General features: G+C 47.4%; 1 protein-coding gene across 1 annotated transcript in view; it reads left to right on the forward strand.

Annotated features, from left to right (window-relative positions):
* The first annotated feature begins 9,710 nt into the window (after positions 1 to 9,710).
* The window catches only part of TNFRSF8 (TNF receptor superfamily member 8), a 58,901-nt gene continuing 53,691 nt past the window's right edge, over positions 9,711 to 14,920 (forward strand). The window contains exon 1 of the mRNA XM_038747294.1: positions 9,711 to 9,755. Within this exon, the coding sequence (XP_038603222.1) occupies positions 9,711 to 9,755 (45 nt within the window). The remainder of the gene's footprint in view (positions 9,756 to 14,920) is intronic.

Genomic DNA, 14,920 nt, shown 5'->3' on the forward strand with positions numbered 1-14,920 from the left:
GCCCCATAGCATTTATGTACATACATATCTGTAATGTATTTATTTGTATTAGTGTCTGCCTCCCCATCTAGACTCTGAGCTCCTTGTGGGCAGGGTACGTTTCTACCAACGTTTATATTGCACTCTCCCAAGCACTTAGTACAGTGCTCTGCACACAGTAAGTGCTCAATAAATACCACTGATTGATTGATTGAATGGTCTCTAACCCTGCAGTCTCTTGCTTTTGTTGTGGTTATTGGGCTAGACCAGGTCCAATCGGGCCATAAACTGTGGAAAGAATAAACATTCCTCTTGCCATCTGTTCTCCCTCACTAACTGCTCTCCTCTCTCTAATAATGATGGAATGTTCAGCGCCTACTCTTAGCTAGGAACTGGGCCAGATACTAGATAATCAGATCAGACACAATCCCTGTCCTCCCTGGTGTTCTCCTTTCTAGGAGAAGTCGGAGTTTCCTTTTTGGTTGCCTAAAGACTCATTCCCATTTTTCTCCCTATCCAGAAGGAAATGACTGTATTTTCCTTTTAAAGAGATAATAATAATACTCCTCCCTCGGATTCATAGCTCATCCTTCTTCCAAGGTACCAATGGCATAGTACTCTTCATCTTCATTCAGAAAACTATTTTGAGATCAGGAGATTTTTAGGGAAAGAGGCTCAGAGAGGCTGTGACTTCCCCAGAGTAGCCCAGCAGTGGGTCTGGGCCAACCCCTTTCCTCAAGTTTTCAGCTTGTGCCTTTTGCTCTTCCCTTTCCATGAAGCTCAAATTTTGTGTTCACCAAAGATTTGGGAGTAGTCAAGTGGCAATTTGCAGATTTGCCCAAGCCCTGAACTTTTGGCTGGTTTGCAAGATGGACAAACCATGACCCAGGCTGAGCGGACCTGGTGAGGTGTTGGGGCATCCCAATTAGGCAGCATCTCTGTCTCCTTGGTAACCAGGTGAGGAACTAGGAAAGGTGGCTGGTATTTTCCCAGCAATGGGAAAAGGCACATGAGGTGGGAAAACTGAGTCGCGGCAAGGGTGTTAATAAAAATGGAGGAGTTTGGGGAAAGATTAAAACTGAATGACCTATTCCAGCTGCAACTTGAAATAAGGACGATCACAAGGAAGCTGTCTGGAAGGTGGCGTTTCAGTTGAAATAGAGGAGAATCCGTGTTTTAAGCACTTCCCGAGAAAGCCAACCAATGGGGAAGATTTATAAGAAAGTCTTTGAGCTCAAGGGAGAACATTTCATGGCTGTGTTAGGACTAAAAAATACCTGGGTCCTCTGTCCCCTAGCTTGATGTCTCCTCCAGCTCAAAAGAAGTCCAAAGTGGCAGGTGAAATCTTACCTAAAATGCTAGGATCTTCAAAGTCACAGCCTTTGGGCTGATTAATGACGGGGGAGGAGGGAATCAATCGGTGGCATTTATTGAGTGCTTACCATGTGCAGAGCACAGTACTAAGCACTTGGGATGATGATAGTATTTGTTAAGCATTTACTATATACTAAGCACTGTACCTGGTGCATGGGTAGATACAAGTTAATCAGGTTGGACAGAGTCCCTGTCCCACATGGAACTCGGGAGAGGACACTACAGTGGATAGACATGATTTGGGCTCACGAGGGCTTTACTGCTCTCCATTCCTGCAGAGCCAGAGGGTCTGGCTGTGGGCAACACCTTAATTTGCAAAGGGAAGCTCGGGGAGTCCACAGATGAGCAGGGAGAGGGGGTTAGGGGTGCTGAACCCAGAATGTCTGGATTACAAATTATGAGAAGCAGCATGGCCTAGTGGATAGAGCATGGGCCTGAGAGGTGGAAGGGCCTGGATTCTTAACCTGGCTCCACCACTTGTCTGCTGTGTGACCTTGAACAAGTCATTTCACTTCTCTGGGACTCAGTTACCTCATCTGTAAAATGGGGATCAAGAAGACTGTGAGTCCTCAGTGGGACATGCACCGTGTCTAGTCTGAATAGCTTATCTATATTCCAGATCTTAGAACAGTGCTTGACACACAGTAAGTGCTCAACAAATACCATTAAAAAAAAGATACCATGGGGGCTACCCTGTGCACCTGCCCCCAAGAAGCATCCCTCCCCTTGTTTCATCCCAAACTCTATGTTGGCTTATTCTGGAGTCAGTTCCCTAACCCTGCAAGAAGAGGAGGAGATCTTTTTTGCAGGGGAGAGTAGGGTGCTAGCAGGCTCCCAGAGGTCTAAGATATCCCTTGAAAAGCTTACTTCCTGGATGTACCCCAAATCCCCCAGCTGTCCTCAGGTCACTGATCAAGCAGAGAAGGGCAAGAAGGCCCTGGAGATCCCCGAGTCATTTAGTCCATCCTGCAGCCTCCCAGCCGACTCTCCCAGTTGGCTTGCACCTGAAGATCCAAAGAATCCCCCCAATCTGGGCCTCATTTATTTGACTTAAATTAAATCTTTCTGGGAATTAGAACAGGGAAAGTGTGCATCTGGGACCAAACTGGAGGAGGGGTTAGATGTGCACGGAAGAGGGTGAAAATGCCCATGGATTCCCTCCAGGTCTGGAGTTGGGCCCAGTGAACCCAAGCCATCAGGCTAGGGGGACACTCCCTGTCGGCACTTTTCTTCCGGGAGGACTCCCGTGTGATTGGAGCCGAGTCTTCCTCGCCAGCTCTGCTGACGAATAGCGGGGACTGACTTCATCGATAAGCAAGTTGCTACTTTGGACGGCCGAAGCCAAGGGCCCCCGAAACTCCACTTTTCAGAATGACATCATCTCTTCCTGTAATGATGAGCCGGGGTAAATAGAAGGGCTCTGTGGTTGGGTGGACTGAATTCAGGAGGCCCACACACTAATTCTGTGACTTGTTTACAAGCCTGGCCTCTTGGTGCAGGATTCTGTTGGTAAGCAGGGGAAGACCAAACTTTGAACCAGCTGAGGCCTAGTGGGTAGAGCACGAACCTGGAAGTCAGAAAGACCTGGGTCCTAGTCCCTACTCTGCCACGTGTCTGCTCTGTGACCTTGGACAAGTCATTTCACTTCTCTGTGCCTCCGTTACCTCATCTGTAAAATGGGGATTAAGACTGTGAGCCCCATGTGGGACACAGATTGTGTCCAAACTGATTAACTTGTATTTACCCCAGCACTTAGTACAGAGCCTGGCACATAGTAAGCACTTAACAAATGCCATTAAAAAAAGCTGTTGGTACAGGGTGAGGAAGCTTGGAACTGAATCATTGACTGTGCTGCTCCCCTACAATGATTGTGAGCCCACCAAGGGATGGAGACTATATCTAATTTCTATCTGAGTCTTCTCTCCCAGCACTTAGTATAGTGGTCTGTATACAGAAAACACTTAATAAATACTGTTGCTTCTATTACTACTACAAAGGGAAGCAGAGATTTGGCTTTTAGGGATTCAGTTGATCCATGTCAACTGCCAATCGGGATTATTCAAACCCACACATCCACTTTAGGGCCTGAAGGATTCTGATTCAGCAGTCTAGATCTGGTAAAGTGGGTGTTTTTCAAATTTCTCCTTTGTTCTGCTCAGACTCAGACTCAGTTGGATTACTCAGGCTGTGTCTACATGGATGAATGATCTGGTTCACTCAAGCCTCCAAAATACCCAACCTCAATTAGCGGGTGAGATCAGCTTCAGACTTTCTGCACGATTGATGGCATAGGGGATTTTGGGGGCCTGCATTATATAGATTGCTAGTATGGACACGGCCTCAGCTCTGAATGTTGCCTAAGGAGCAGTTCTGACTTTTCCTCTGGCCTTGCCTTGATTTCCCATGACAAAGAAGTTCCTGGGACCCAAGCTTTGACTTGCATTAGGGCATTACATACATGATCAATCCATCTATCAATCAGTGGTATTACTGAATGCTCGCTATATGTAAGAGCACTATACTAAGAGCTGAGGAGAGTAAGATACAATGGAGTTGGTAAACATGTTCATTCATTCATTCATTCATTCAGTCGTATTTATTGAGCGCTTACTGTGTGCAGGGCACTGTATTAAGCGCTTGGGAAATGCAAGTTGGCAACTTATAGAGACGGTCCCTACCCAACAGTGGGCTCACAGTCTAGAAGGGGAAGACAGAGAACAAAACAAAACATATTAACAAAATAAAATAAATAGAATAAATATGTACAAATAAAATACATACATAAATAGAGTAATAAGTACGTACAAACATATATACATATATACAGGTGCTGTGGGGAGGGGAAGGAGGTAAGGCGGGGGGATGGAGAGGGGGAAGAGGGGGAGAGGAAGGAGGGGGCTCAGTCTGGAAAGGACTCCGATGTTCCCTGTCCACAAGGAGCTTGCAGTCTAGAGAGGGAGAAAGACATTAATATAAATAAGTAATTTATTATATATGATTTATAGACTTGTAAATGATGATGATGATGATGATGATGATGATGATGGAGTCTCCTTTCAAAAATAGCAGGCGAGCCTTGGCCCCTAAGGCTTCCAGATGGAAAATCTGGGTGAAGGAATGGATTAGAGTGCTAGTGGTTTGTGTGGCACTCCTTGCACTCTAGTTTCTGCACTCAGGCTCCTGACGGAGTGTAGAGCACAACAAGAGAGTAAGTGGGCAAGGTTGCTGCACATGGCTCAGTGTACCCAAGGGTTTTTACTACAGGATTCATTTGTGGTATTGGATGCTGTGGTTCCTTGAAAAACCTGTATTCAGGGAGACTGATTGAACAAAGGAATAATAATAATAATAATAATAGCTATGTGTCAAGCACTATACTAAGCACTGGGGTAAGTACAAGATATTCAGGTAGGACACAGTCCCTGTCCCACCCTGGATGGACAATCAATACCTGTTCTCCTCCCCCCAATCTTCCTCCTCCTCATCATCAGTGGTATTTATTGAGTGCTTACTGTGTATTAAATGGTTGGGCTGTGAGCACCCTCTAGACTATGAGTTCACTGTGGGCCCCAAGGGCTTACTGCAGTGCTTTTTACACATTAAGCGCTCAATAAATATGATTGAATGAATGAATGAATGAGAGGACAGTTCAATAGAGTTGGTGGTTATGTTCCCTGCCCAAGAGCTTACAGTCTAGATTGAGCCCCATGTGGGACAGGGACGCTGCCTGACCTGGCTAAATTATATCTATCCCAGCTTTTAGAACAGTGATTGACACATAGTAAGCACTAAACAAATACCACTATTATTACTATGGAGGAGGGAGAACAGGTATTTAATCTCCACTTTACAGATGAGGAAACTGAAGCCTGGAGAAGTGGCTTGTCCAAAGGCACACAGCAGACAAGCGAAGGTCCTCCAACTCCCAGACCTGTGACCTTTCCACTAGGCCAGGCTGATTGGATCCTCTTAGATCAATGACATAACCTGTGTACTTTCTTTGTGCAGAACACTGTACTAAGTGCTTCAGCTGAACAGCCTGTGTTCTGCTGGCTGGCAGTGTCTCTGGCCTTATCCTTGCTCTGTTCTGCCTGTTTCACCTTTGTCTTTGCTTATTTGAACAGTGGCAACTTTGGGAAGGTTTGGGATCTGGTCCCAGTATTTCCCAGAGTGCTCCAAGCACCAGTACCCGCATCCTAACAGCAATCCCCTTGGTGGCAAAGGAATTCGGATGGCTCTGGTTTCTATTTTGGGAAGTACCATGGTCTACTACTACTGATAATTCTATATGCTATAGTTTAGTCTAGTCTAGTCTAGTGTAGCATGGTCTAATGCTATATGCTATTGATGTCAGTCCACTTGCTTTGTTTTGTTTTGTTGTCTGTCTCCCCCCTTCTAGACTGTGAGCCCGTTGGGTAGGGATTGTCTCTATTTGTTGCCGAATTGTACTTTCCAAGTGGTTAGTATAGTGCGGTGCACACAGCAAGCACTCAATAAATACTGTTGAAAGAATGAACGAAAGAATGAATAGTAGCAAGAGCTTGGGCTTGGGCATCAGAGGATGTGGGTTCTAATCCCAGCTCCACCACTTGTCTGCTGCATGACCTTGGGCAAGTCACTTCACTTGTCTGTGCCTCAGTTACCTCGTCTGTAAGATAGAGATGGAAACTTTGAGCTCCATACAGGACAAGGACTATGTCCAACCCGATTACCTTGTATCCCTCCCAGCACTTAGAACAATACTTGGCACATTAGTAAGCACTTAACAAATACCATAATTATTATTTTTTCTTTTATAATGTGCTTGTTGATGGGCTCCCAAACTAACCTGAGTGTGTTTCAGTGAAACCAACTTTCAGATGAACCAACTTCCTCTGAAGTTTGGGGAAGCGAGGTTTCCCGTGGAGACCCATTCGGTGGATGTGGAGCCTGAGGCCACCAAGGGAGAAGTCAGGGGAAATGCCAGGATTGCGCCAAGCCTGGGCTAGAGCCAGGAATAGTTGCCAGGCTAGCACTTTTCCAAGCACCTCTCTTTCTGCTGTTTGGTGTCCATGTGTCGACTGAGGGCCTCCGAGATGTTAACACCCTCCAGGGTGAGGCCCATCTGCTGATTTCAGTCTCGTGGCCTGTTCCCCTGCCAACTGGGCAGACAGGCAGCTGGCTCATGTGGCCCCCAGATTTCCCTACATCCTGACAAGCTGCAAAACCACAAGCCTGAGATGAAAAAACCCAATATCGTACCCCAAGGCCCTTGGGCTCCAAGCCTGAGCGGTGGTTGCTGTCTGGACCAAAACGCCCGGGGACTTAAAATCGGTATCGTGCCATGAGATGACATCTCCAAACTGCCTGCCTTTGGGCCCCTTGGCACTGGGAAAGTCCGAGGGTTTGATGCCATCTCCCCGATACAGCGAGCCTTCTGCCAAGGTACGGGCATGCCCGATTTAGCTTTCACAGAACGGCTCCTCCCAGTGTTCTGACCGCCCCCTCGGGGAGAATTAAGGGGATTTTGTCACCTTAAAATGGGGGAGGTGGGGAAATCCAACCTCAGAGCTGACTTGGGTGGAGGAGAGAAGGAACATGATTGCTTTTGGTAACTTGGGGTGGGGGGTGAGGTGGACGTCCAGATGCCTTGTTATGTTTTGTTGTCTGTCTCCCCTTTCTAGACTGTGAGCCCGTTGTTGGGTAGGGACCGTCTCTATATGTTGCCAACTTGTACTTCCCAAGCGCTTAGTACAGTGCCTCTCTTGACCTCCAAATCTGGGGAACTGAAGAGTGGTGAAGAGAGATGAGAGGCAGTATGGTTTAGTGGAAAGAGCTTGGGTCAATGGCTCCTTACCATGGTGGCAATGGGAGTCAGCAGATGTAGCTTCTAGTGGGGCTGGTTGTCTTTCGCTGGCTCTGGGCCTTGAACAAACCACTGACCTCTTTGTGTTTCATCTTCCCCATCTGTAAAATGGGGACAAAAATCTCTTCCCCGCCATAACACACTGGGAGGTTAAAGGAACAACAAATTAAGTGTTGGGTATGGCAGCATCATGGAAATTGAAGAGTTTTGATTACAGTACTTGTTAAGCTCTTACTATTCATTCAATCGTATTTACTGAGCGCTTACTGTGTGCAGAGCACTGTACTAAGCACTTGGAAAGTACAAATCGGCACTATCTGCCAAGCATCATATTAAGCACTTAAGTACGTACAAAATCATCAGGATTGGCACATTCTCAGTCTTACATAGGGCTCACAGTAAGTAGGACAGAGTGGGATTTACTTTCCATTTTACAGATGAGATCATGGAGGTGCAGAAAAGTTAAGTGCCTAATTATTGTTATTATTGCCACTGGGAAAGCTATGAGGCACCTTCCTAAGGCTGAGTGAAAGCTGCTTGAGGGCAGAGCTCATGTTTGTAGACTGAAAATCCTGCTTTGCCCCCTGAAAGATCAATAAATATAAGCTGGTTGCCCTTGCTGAAGAAACCACCTACACCCTGTACTTGGATATGAGCAGAGAGGAAGGAGGTCAGGTTTGGGGCTCTAGGGTTTTTTATTATCTTCAGAATAATTTGTCAGCTAGAGTAGAATCCTGTGGTGGAAGCAGCATGGTCAGAGAAGCTGTGTGGCCTAGTAATAATAATAATGATGGCATTTGTTAAGCACTTACTATGTGCAAAGCACTGTTCTAAGAGCTGGGGAGGTTACAAGGTGATCAGGTTGTCCCACAAGGGGCTCACAGTCTTCATCCCCATTTTACAGATGAGGTACCTGAGGCCCAGAGAAGTTAAATGACTTGCCCAAAGTCCCACAGCTGACAATTGGCGGAGCCGGGATTTGAATCCATAACCTCTGACTCCACAGCTCGTGGTCTTTCCACTGAGCCACGCTGCTTCTCAGCATGGATAGAGCCTCGTGGATACAGCACAAGCCTGGGCGTCAGTAGGACCAGTTCTCTAATCCTGATCCGCCACTCATACGCTGTGGGACTTGGGCAAGTCTCTTAAATTCCCTGTGCCTCTGTCACCTCATCTGTAAAATGGGGATTAAGATTGTGAGCCCTATGTGGGACAGGGCTGTGTCCAGTATGATTAGTAGCTTGTATTTACCCCAGCGCTTACTACAGTGCCCAGCACATAGCAGTGAGCCAGGAGCCAGGGGCTGCTGTCAGTCCTTGGCCATGCTCCCTTCTCCCCCAGCTTCCTGCCCTCTTCTGTCAAACAGAAATCACACTGCTCATACTTTGACAGTTGGGGGGAGTTGTCAGATGCCCCCAGCCCCATCACTGGGCCCTGCGATTGTAAGAGGCAGAGCCGGCTCCCTTTTGAGACCATGGATGAAAGAGCTTTGCTTCTTCCCAGGTGAGAGAGGTGAGAGAAGGAGGGATAGAGATCATTTTCACCTTTTACAAAAGGGGAAATTGAAGCCCAGAGAGGGTAAATCACCCTGCCAGCCAGTGACAGAGCCTGAGCTCAAACCCAGGTCTCACGGCTTCTCTTGCTTCTCCCACTTGGTCATACTGCCACTGGAGCCTTTCGGCGTGACTTCCCACCTGCTGCCCTCATTTTGACCTTCCCAATCTTGGTCTGTGATCTCATTTGTTCCAATAATAATAAGAACTGTGGTATTTGATAACCTCTTACTTTGTGTCGGACACTTTCCTAAGCACTGGGGTAGATACAAGCAAATTGGGCTGGAAAGGGTCACTGTCTCTCTTGGGGCTCACAGTCTTATTCACCATTTTACAGATGAGGGAACTGAAGCATAGAGAAGTGAAGCGACTTGCCTGTGATAACACAGCAGATAAATGGCGGTGCTGGGATTAGAACCCAGGTCCTTTTGACTCCTGGGCCCATGCTCTATCCACTAGGCCATGCTGCTTCTCTGAACTGGTCACTTGTTCCCAGGGCTCTGGGATTCATATAGGTCACTGACCCATTCTGCAGACCACTTGGATGCCACCCACTTCCCTGTCCCCAGGCCTCACGAGAAGGCCCAGGTGGACACAAACCAGCTATATCCAGTTCTGCAGCTTTGCCTTAGAGCGATTGGGCGGGAACACCGCAAGGTTTGACTGCTGCAAGGGGCTGCAGCTGGAGCCACAGCGGAGGTGGTTAGGGGCCCCAGGGGCCCGCCCGTTGGAGACGGGGCGGCTGATTCAGAAAGGCCCTGGAGCCTTCTGACCACCGGTCACAGGCGGTTGGGTGAGAGAGGGCGTGGAGAACCAACGGGCTCCAGGAAAGGCTTCGTCATGGCCGCCTGGGAAGGGGGCAGAGGGAGGAGGTGACAGACTGCTAAGTCAGCAGAAGCCACGATGGCCTCTTGAACCCTGTCCTTCCGAACCAAATTCGGGCCCCACTCCGCCCCAGGATGTCGGAGGAGGGCTATGTGGAACCCGGCCCCTCACGAGACTTGGTGAGAAGGGGAAGGAAGGCCAGAGGGAGGGAGGGGACCAGGGAGAAAAGAGGTCGGTGGCTTCATGGTCGGTTCTGTTCTCTGTCTCCCCCTTTTAGACTGTGAGCCCACTGTTGGGTAGGGACTGTCTCTATGTATTGCCAATTTGTACTTCCCAAGCGCTTAGTACAGTGCTCTGCACATAGTAAGCGCTCAATAAATACGATTGATTGATTGATTGATTGATTCCTTTTTGGGCCCACATGGAGTTCATTCTTGTGGTCCTGTTAGCCAGATCTATAGTCTGCAGGTAAGAAGAAGGCTGCCCCCTGGCGGAGGACCAACGGCATGTTGCACAGCCCGTAGCACAGCCCTTTTGGATGCCTGGGCTGCTGTAGTAATAATAATAAATATATTAAAATTTGTTAAGCGCTTACTATGTGCCGAGCACTGTTCTGAGCGCTGGGGTAGATATAGGGTAATCAGGTTGTCCCACGTGGGGCTCACAGTCTTAATCCCCCTTTTACAGATGAGGTAACTGAGGCGCAGAGAAGTTAAGTGACTTGCTGTGTTCACTGGTACGTGTGCCTGGTGTACACAGAAAGTGCTGCATCCCAGCTGAAAACTGGGAGCCAATTGCTGAGGGCAGACCTGCATTGCTATCAAAAAGGCAGAAGACTCTTAAAAGAAAAGCTTCGTCATTGTGGGCAGGGACTGTGTCTGTTTGTTGTAATATTGTATTCAGTCAATTGCATTTATTGAGCACTTACTGTGTGCAGAGCATTGTACTAAGTGCTTGGAAAGTACAATAATCAATAGAGACAATCCTGGCCCACAACGGGCTTACAGTCTAGAGTCTACAGTCTATATTGTACTCTCCAAGTGCTTAGTACAGTGCTCTGTGCAGAGTAAGTGCGCAATAAATGTAATTGACTGACTGACTGACTTATGGAAACGGAGTCAAGGAGGCAAAAGAGAAGCAGAGCGGCCTAGTGGATAAAGCACGGGCCTGGGAGTTCAGAAGGACCTGGGTTCTAATCCCAGCTCCCCCACTTGTCTTCTGGGTGACTTTGGACAACTCATTTAACATTTCTGTGCCTCAGTTCTTCCATCTGTAAAATGAGGATTAAGACTCTGAGCCCCCAAGTGGGATATGGACTGTGTCCAACCTCATTAGCTTGTATCTTCCCCAGCGCTTAGATCAGTATCTGGCACATAGTAAGTGCTTAACAAATGCCTTTTGTCTTAAAAAAGAAGAGTAAACAGCATCAGGTGCTGCAAATACAAAGTGTAACAGCACAACAAGGGACAACCAACTTCACTCTCAGTGGTGTCACTGAATACGAAAGACAACTCCATTTGCATAAAGTCAGCTGTTTATGTACATTTGTGTCAGTACATGCATGTTAGTTATGTACATATCTGTAATTTATTTATATTAATGTCTGTCTCCCCCTCTAGATCGTAAGCTCATTGTGGGCAGGGAATGTGTCTGTTATGTTGTTGCATTGTACTCTCCCTTGCACTTAGTACAGTGTTCTGCACACAATAAGTGCTCAGTAAATACAATTGACTGACTGACTATATTGTTATTCCTGACTGTTGAAGCCTACATGTAGCCTGGCAGGCCCTTAAATTGATGGTTGTACAGAGGGCAACTGTCTCCAGGTCTGGATCTGGCTGACTCTAAAGAACCCACCTCAGTCTGGAGGTATACCAGGGAAGCCACAGCCTCGACATTGGCTCAGGCTTAGGTTTCCCCTTTCCTCACTGAGGGGATACCGGCTTTCTCAGGAGTTCCAGGGTTGGGAGAGGAAGGGAATTTATGCACAAAAATGCGACTGTTCCAATTGGTTTAACTGAACTGTCTGAGATGACGCTAGAGCTAATTGTGTCGTGAGAACATCAGATAAAGGGAACTTCCTGGACCTCTGTGACCACCCTGTCCAGAAGAGGGCTGGGGGGGTTTCCTTGGGGGCAGAGTTGGGACCCTGGGGTCTTCCCCCCCCCCACCCCACGCCTCCCCACTGCCTCAGAGAAGATGATGATAACCCCGGGGGCGGAGTCTTCTGGTTTCCTCAGCTGAGACCCTGGGCTGATCTCACCCCTGAAACCGGGGGAGCTAAGACCTTCAAAGAGAACAACATTGAGATGAGCTCAGCAGAGGGGGCGGGGACCCAGGAGGGAGGTGGTCCAGATGAAATTTCCCAGCTCCCAGTGCCCGGGTTGTTCTTGGGTTGCCCAAGCCAGATTTCAGACTAATCTGCTTGTAGGCCAGGCTCAGCCAGGGGCTCTCTAACTCAGAGAAAGATCTTCAAAAACACTCTCCTCCCACACTGTTCTGGGGAGTAGAGGGGAGATACTGCCCCCCCCCCCCCCCCCCCGTTCCTCAGGGTACAGGGGGAGAGATGACCTGACCCGTGGGTTCTCGGCTGCTCTACTCCAACCCCACTCATCACTTCCAGCAACTCCTCTCTCTACCGAGAACTCCACGTGCTCAAAGTCATGGACCTCCCCTCCCAAATCTTCAGCTTACTCATCCCTCCATTTCTGCTTTTCACAATTTTCTCTTAAAATGTCCTGTAATGCTGCTTCAGTTTATAGTGTAGGCAGCATAAGGGTGATGCTGAAAATCAGTTTCTTCATCTGTAAAGTAGGGTCTGTCCTAGGGCTGCCAACTACAGAGACTGATTTTTACTAACAGCAGGGGTAAAAATTATTGTCTTTCAAACCAGCCTGGCTCAGCGGAAAGAGCACGGGCTTGGGAGTCAGAAGTCATGGGTTCTAATCCCGGCTCCACCACATGTCTGCTGTGTGACCTTGGGCAAGTCACCTAACTTCTCTGAGCCTCAATTCCCTCATCTGTAAAATGGGGATTAAGACTGTGAGCTCCACATGGGACTACCTGATCATCCTGTAGCCTCCCCAGTGCTTAGAACAGTGCTTTGCACATAGTAAGTGCTTAACAAATGCCATCATTATCATTATTATTATTAGGAGGACAAAAGTGATGAAGAGCCAACATTTGAAGGGGAAGGGTGCTGGAGTTGGGTTGGGGGGTGTCCATGTACCTGTACATGTGGGAGCAGCCAGCCAGACTCAGCACAGCTCTGTTTGCAAAAATCACTTGCAAAAGCTGGTAACTCTGACATCGAAGCACCTGTGGAGGCAGATGGTAGTGAAGGTTGATCCCAGGATTCTCCCCGTGCTTACCATGGCGTGACAACTCCCCACATTTACAGACAACTGAATATTTTTAAGGATTTAAGGCATGGAACAAATTTTAGCTTATGTTTATGGATTATCTGTGAATTTACGGATGGTTGGTAACCGTGATCTATCCTCACCACAATCCGTAGGTAGGATAGTAATGGGCTCGGGATGGATTCATTCGTTTGGTCACTGGAATTTCTTGAGGGGTCCTTGCTACAGACCACCCTCAATAAATCAATCAATCAGTGGTATTTATTGAGTGCTTACTGTGTTCAGAGCACTAAACTATATTAAGTATTTGTACTAAATACTAAGCACTATCCTTAAGCACTTGGGAAAGTAGTAGTAGTACAATCAGTAGACTGTATCTCTAGACTGTAAGCATCTTGTGGCCAGGGAACATGTCTACCAAATCTGTTATATTTTATTCTCCCAAACATTTAATACATTGCTCTGAACAGAATAAGTGCACAATATATGCAAATGATTGATTGATATGATCTCTATCCTCAAGGAACTTAGAGTCTAGCAGGGGAGATAGACATTAAAATAAAATTACAGATAAGGGAAACAACCATGTGTAAGAATGTGTCCATAAGTGCTATGGGGGTGGGGTGAGTACCTAAGTACTTACGGGATGAGACCAAGTGCATGGGTGATGAAGTAGAGAAGGGAAATAAGGTGGGGGTGGTTGAGGATTTAGTCAGGGAAGGCTTCCTAGAGGAGATATGATTTCAGTAGGGTTTTGAAGATGGGGAGAGTGCTGGTCTGGTGGTTACATAGTAGAAGGGGGTTCCAGGCAAGAGGGGGAGTGTGAACGAGGGATCGATGATAGATGCAGTAAGTGAGGTGAGAGTGACAGTAGGTTGGTATTAGAGGAGTGAAATGTGTGAGCTAGGTTGTAGTGGGAAAGGGGCAAGGATAAGTAAGGGGGAGACAGCTGACTGAATGTCTTGAATCCAATTATGAAGAATTTATGCTTGATGTGGATATGGATGGGTCATTATTGGAGGTCCTCAAGGAGTGGGGAGATGTGTGCAGAAGGTTTTTTTGAAAAGTGATCCAGGCACCAGAGTGATGTATGGACTGGAAGGGAGAGGCTAGAGTCAGGGAGGTCAGAGAGGAGGCTGATATGATACTCAAGATGGGCTATGATAAGTGTTTGAACCAATGTGGTAGCAGTTTGCCTGAAGAGGAAGGAGTGAATTCTGGATATGTTGTGGAGGTAGAATAGACAAGATTTAGTGGCTAACTGAATATATGGACTGAAGGAGAGAAATGTGTCAGGGATAATGCCGGAGTTGCAGTTTTGTGAGACAGGTAGGATGGTGGTTTTGTTAACAGTAATAGGAAAGTCAGGGGGAGGAGGAAGTTTGGGAGGGAAGACGAGGTGTTCTGTTTTGCACATGCTGAGTTTCAAGTGATGGCAGGACATCAAGGAGAGATGTCCTCAAGACAGGAGGAAGTGCAAGATTTCAGAGAGGGGAAGGGCTCAGGTCTGTTGTTATAGCTTTGGGAATAATCAGTGTAGAGTTGGTAGTCAAAGCCATGGGAGTCTATGATCTCCCCCAGAGAAGGTGTAGAATAATAGAAGGGGACCCATGGGTAAAGGGTGGGAGGAAGAGGAGGAGCTGGCAGAAGAGACTGAAAAAGAGCAGCTAGAGATGAAAGGGGAGAACCAGAAAAGGACAATGTCAGTGAAACCAAGGTTTAGGTTTTCAGGAGAAGGGGGTGGACCATCGTGTCAAAGGCAGTTGAGTGGTCAAAGGGAATTAGGATGGAGTAGAGTCCATTGGATTTGGCAAAGAGGAAGTCATTAGTGACTTTGGAAGCAGTTTCAGTGGATCCAAGAAGGTGGAATCCAGATTGCCGGGTGCATCAAGAAGGGAGTTGGAGGAGGAGAAGTGGAGGCAGGGGTTGTAAACAACTCATTCATGAAGTTTGGACAGGAATAGTAGAAGGAAGATGTGGGG

The sequence above is a fragment of the Tachyglossus aculeatus genome, chromosome 5 (genome assembly GCF_015852505.1).
Source record: "Tachyglossus aculeatus isolate mTacAcu1 chromosome 5, mTacAcu1.pri, whole genome shotgun sequence".
NCBI classification, from domain to species: domain Eukaryota; kingdom Metazoa; phylum Chordata; class Mammalia; order Monotremata; family Tachyglossidae; genus Tachyglossus; species Tachyglossus aculeatus.